This window comes from Rhodamnia argentea, chromosome 2 (assembly GCF_020921035.1).
Source record: "Rhodamnia argentea isolate NSW1041297 chromosome 2, ASM2092103v1, whole genome shotgun sequence".
NCBI classification, from domain to species: domain Eukaryota; kingdom Viridiplantae; phylum Streptophyta; class Magnoliopsida; order Myrtales; family Myrtaceae; genus Rhodamnia; species Rhodamnia argentea.
In genome coordinates this window covers 26,101,692-26,106,350 of record NC_063151.1, presented here as the reverse complement: position 1 = coordinate 26,106,350, position 4,659 = coordinate 26,101,692, and the positions used below count along the sequence as shown (strand labels likewise).

Sequence of the window (4,659 nt, the reverse complement as noted above, 5' to 3'; positions counted from 1 at the left end):
GTCTTAACCTTATTCTCTCTCTATGTTTTTTTTTCCGACATTCCTAGAAATGTTGGCTAGAATACAAGGACGCCCTTGTAATTAGAGCAAAACGACCGGGCAAAACCACGACAAAGTGTAGCGATTTCTCCAATTCAAGTGGTCCGAGATTAACTTGAGGAGGAAGTTAATGTGGAGCATGGTCCTCCATCTTCCCACAACTACTCGTGCACCAGAAACCCCACTAAAAGACAAAGCTTCCCCCAGGAGTTGCGTCAGTTTTTTGGGTCGTCCTTTAAGTGGCCCTCCTTACATCAGAGAGTTATGGCATTTTGAATTTATAGTCATAGTGAAGTTAGTAGGTGCTGCAGTGTCTCTCTAAAGCCTCCCCGTCTTGGCTCTCTGCTTTTGCGGCTAGCATGAGCTCGAGCAGGTGCTGCAACATCAACCAAAGCCAAAGACACCACCCGAAGCGTGGGTTTAACATGCTTGTTCCCTTCAATGTGCTGCTGGCTGCCGGATCGAAATTTCCAGCGTGGAGGATTTGGTGGAGGAAGCTCAAGAAGGAATGCAGGAGGATCTTCGATTCCTCTGCTCCGGCGTGTACCCCCTATGATCCCTTCTCGTACGCGCAGAACTTCGATCAGGGACAGACGTGGACCGATCCGGATAGCCTCTCGAGGACGTTCTCTGCTCGGTTCGCTGTTCCGTCGAGGATTCTTGAGAAGACCGAGTCGGTGGGTGGAGGCAAGTTATGACGTGCATAGTTACATAGCAGCAAGGTTTCTCTGTTCAATGCTCAATATTACAAAAGGGAAACTAGAACAGGCCTCTTGATGTGTGTTATTTGAGTACTGTAGCCTATGACAGATTTTCCCTCCTCCTAAATCTCCATCTTCTCTGAAACTCGGTATCTGTCGGGACATGACTTATTTTCATGGGAACGCCTTTTACAATTTGCCTGGCCTAGAAATGTCTCTGTTTGTTTAACCATGAAGCAATCAACCATAACTCTTAGAACCAAGAGCTTTCTTCTTGTGTCCACTCAACAGTATTTTTCTTCAGAGAATCAGAGTCACTTGTGCAACATGAAATAATTTGATTCGAATCCACCCTCGGAAAAAGTATATTTACAGCTTCCTTACTACCTTACATCTGTGTATTAGTAATAGGGTGGTGCTCGAATGTCATCAGTGAATGTATGCGTAGGGTGTATCAGACTGTAAATGTTACAGCTTTCTTCAATTTTGCATTGAGACCCTTGAAAACGTGGTTAGAACTTAGATGGCCCAAACGCAAAAATCTGGAGACCTGTTGGGGCCACAGCTCTGGCTGTTTCACATGTGCCATGAAGCAATTACTCTGCAGCTACTTACCAGCATTAAATCATAGTACAACCGCATCTTCTATAGACAAAAGAGGTCCAAGCTGCTTCGATGAGACGTAAACGAGTCGCATTGGTAGGCCCCTCGAAAAAACCGTACCTCAGAATCGAGTCCTGCTGAGAACTTAAAGGTCATTATTTTGGAACCAACTCCGGACCAATAAATCTCCCCCGGATCTCCATTCTGTTTCCCCATCTTATGGCATTTCTAACAACTCTTTAAGAGCAACAAGAACGGTACCATTTTCTTAGTCGTGCTTGGTCTATCAGTCATATAGATGTTTCAGATTCTTGTTCATCGTCTGACTGTTTTAGAGCCAGAGATTAACAGGATCTGCCTTTTCAAATTTAACAGATTCATCAGTGTCCAGTCAAAGACAAACATTCAGGTCCAACATCTTATCAAACAATTTCACAGGGATCTCTGGTGATCTTGGTTAAACTAGAAGATTTCTTTGAGAACTCGTCACGTGTCCAAGGAATCCAGCCAGAGGAGTGAAAACCATGACTAATCAGAGTCATGGTTACTGACTTTTGTGGAAGGGTCAATTTGGTGTTAAATTACTAAAACATGGAAACTTCAGGTGACTGATCAGCAAAAACCCCTGAATACCGATGGGATGGATACCTCTTGATATCTCACTAATTTTGAAAGGGTGATTAACAGAACGAAGAATGGTCAACAGAAAATCTACAAAATTAGACAAGTTGCACTGGCTTTTTCATTCAAAATAGATCCAAGTAATCACAAAGCATCTCATGATTATCACTTCATCAATATGGTCAAGCTCATCCCATACGCAAAACGAGTCAGCGAAAGACTATACAAATGCCTGGAGTAAAAAAAAAAAAAAACTTACTGCTAGAAGCCCTTGAATGTTAGCCTACAAGCACGGTTTCAACTTCAAGTAGTTGCTTGAGAAGACTACACTACGGAGAGGCAGCAAATAACTATCGCCATGTAAACACTGCAATCTATAAAAACTCCACGCACAGTCTGATACACCGCCAACCCTCTCTCCAAAACTTTAACTGCTCCTCCCCAGTTATCACTATCCTCCTGAGATTCCCCGCTTTCATCCACACTCTCCTCAGCATTTCTTTGCATGTCAAGGTACATTCGGACAAGCACAATTGTGGCATCTGTCACCAGTAGTATGTACAAAGGCCTTGAGGATATCACACTGTCTGACTTTGCTACAATTGGATAACCACTGCAAGATAGAACTACCAAGACCGCAATGATAAGAGCACAGCAAGCGCGTGTGTTCTCTGATTCTATAACGCATGAGTTCAGCCTTTTTGAACTGAAAAAACGAGGCTGGTTCTTCTGCTTTGAACTGGACGAAGATTGTGAACCTGTAGGGATTCTTTGCATCAATGGTGCTTGTATGTGGTGCCCGCTAATCTCAGACTTGCGTAAGTTGGTCTCAGCAAAGGATTCTCCAACATGAGGAAGCTCTTTAGCTGAAGCCTCAGCATTAACATATTCTTTGGAGGATCTAGAACTGACGGCATGATCGCCACCCACAATGCCGCCTATAGAAAGCAAAACAGAAATTACACTTGTAAAACAGTATCAGATTTTACACAACATGTTTGCCGAACTCTTGATTCGAGTTTGCAAGCATTTTTAGCATTACACATGAAGAAAATGGGCGAAAAAAAAAAATAACTTTTCGTGATAGATTTCACTGGAGAAGAGGCAGCCATCTCAAAAAGAAAAGCAGGAGTAACTGTTGGTTTCTTTGTTTAGAATCAAAGAGGTTAGTCCGGTTGGATACATCACAACTATATCTCGGAAACTTTGGATTATAAACAAAGGAGTCACAAAACATCTCAATGCGCGACATGCATATAGCGGGACGTTCCTTCTCGACAAGTAAACCAACACATTTAATTGAAACCCAGGACGAAAGCGTAACATCATTGAATACATCATTTGTAAGCAAAGAGGGCTTTGACACCACGACCAATAACCTGAAGCAAAATAGGAAACATGGGGCAACACATAGTCCCGTGAAACATGTACTTAACAGGACATCTGAAAATCTAAGCAAATGAGCAATCGGGGCATTCTGTCGCAATAAATCCCCTCTTAGAATCGAAACTAATGACTAGAAAACGGAGCTACGGAGCACGCCCCATACGACGAACAGCGCCAAAAATGTCGCAGTCCCCAATTGATCTTAAGCTGCATCGAACGTGCGTGTGCGGACATCAAATCGAGAGTTTACGCCATCGGCGTGGAGAGAAAGAAAGAAGAAAGAAGAAGAAGAATCGAGTCGATCGGGAAATTACCGGCGAATTGATCGTGGGGAGGAGATGGAGTGCGACCGGTGATGAGAGCCAAGCGATCCGATCCTCTGTCCACGATCTTCCTCCGCCTCTCCTCTCTGCTCGTCTCCGTCGCCATTCTCGCGGGACAACAACAACAGAAAGTTTTCCCTCGCTAATAAGCTTGGCCCACTGAATAACCGCAAGAGTCGCGCATTTTCGTGAAAGAGGGAGAGGGGCTCAAAAAAGTCAACGAGACTCGACTGCCTCAAAACGACGCCGTTTCTTCAGGTGGGCTTCGGCCTTGCCTTTGTCTACGGGGATTCGGACCAGACAGAATACGAGGAGGACCGACAAGTTGTTCATGATGTTCGGGCTTTGGAGTAATTTAGACTAGGGTCTGGTTTGGGTCGAAAATGACCAATCTAAACTGATCCATTTAATCCGTCTTATTCATTTTCATAGAATATTAATCTAGTGACTCGTACCCAACTTAACATATACTGGGTCCGTGTCCGACTCGATTCATATTGTTAAAACACTTCTATATCTAACTTAATCTAAGAAAATCAAAACTCAAATTAAGGCGAGCGCGCGGAATGAGCGAGCCTGAATAAAAAATCATATAAGTGAATTAGATCTGAGTAAGTTATGAACCCATTTAAAAGACATATAATTTTAGGATTTACCATTCCAAACTCATTTATAACATATTTATTGAATGTAATTAATTCATATAATAACTTAGTCCATCAAATATGAGTTAAAAAATAGATTTATGATCCGTTTCGACGGGTCGAATTTGAAATTACATCTAGGCCGTAAGCATATTATACGGGCATGTCCTGATCTTTAGTCTAATTCATCGACAATCCTTCCAGTAATTTTTAAAAACGCTGGTAAATCTCCATTATCGAATGCCTTTAGATTTAAAAGGCGGGCCCGTCAATTAGTGAGGAACTTGCTAACAACATTATGTTTTTTTTTACCACACTCTCGTTTTGTAGTAGATTACCGGA

At 42.7% G+C, this 4,659-nt stretch overlaps 1 protein-coding gene across 1 annotated transcript; it reads right to left on the bottom strand.

The window, feature by feature from the left end:
• Positions 1–2,105: 2,105 nt before the first annotated feature.
• Positions 2,106–3,849, bottom strand: LOC115737597. The gene is made up of 2 exons (XM_030669787.2): positions 3,665–3,849; positions 2,106–2,902 (listed from the first exon to the last, which is right to left on the bottom strand). Exons 1-2 carry the CDS (start codon positions 3,777–3,779, stop codon positions 2,289–2,291), a joined length of 729 nt encoding a protein of 242 aa, XP_030525647.1. The 5' UTR covers positions 3,780–3,849; the 3' UTR covers positions 2,106–2,288.
• Positions 3,850–4,659: the final 810 nt, after the last annotated feature.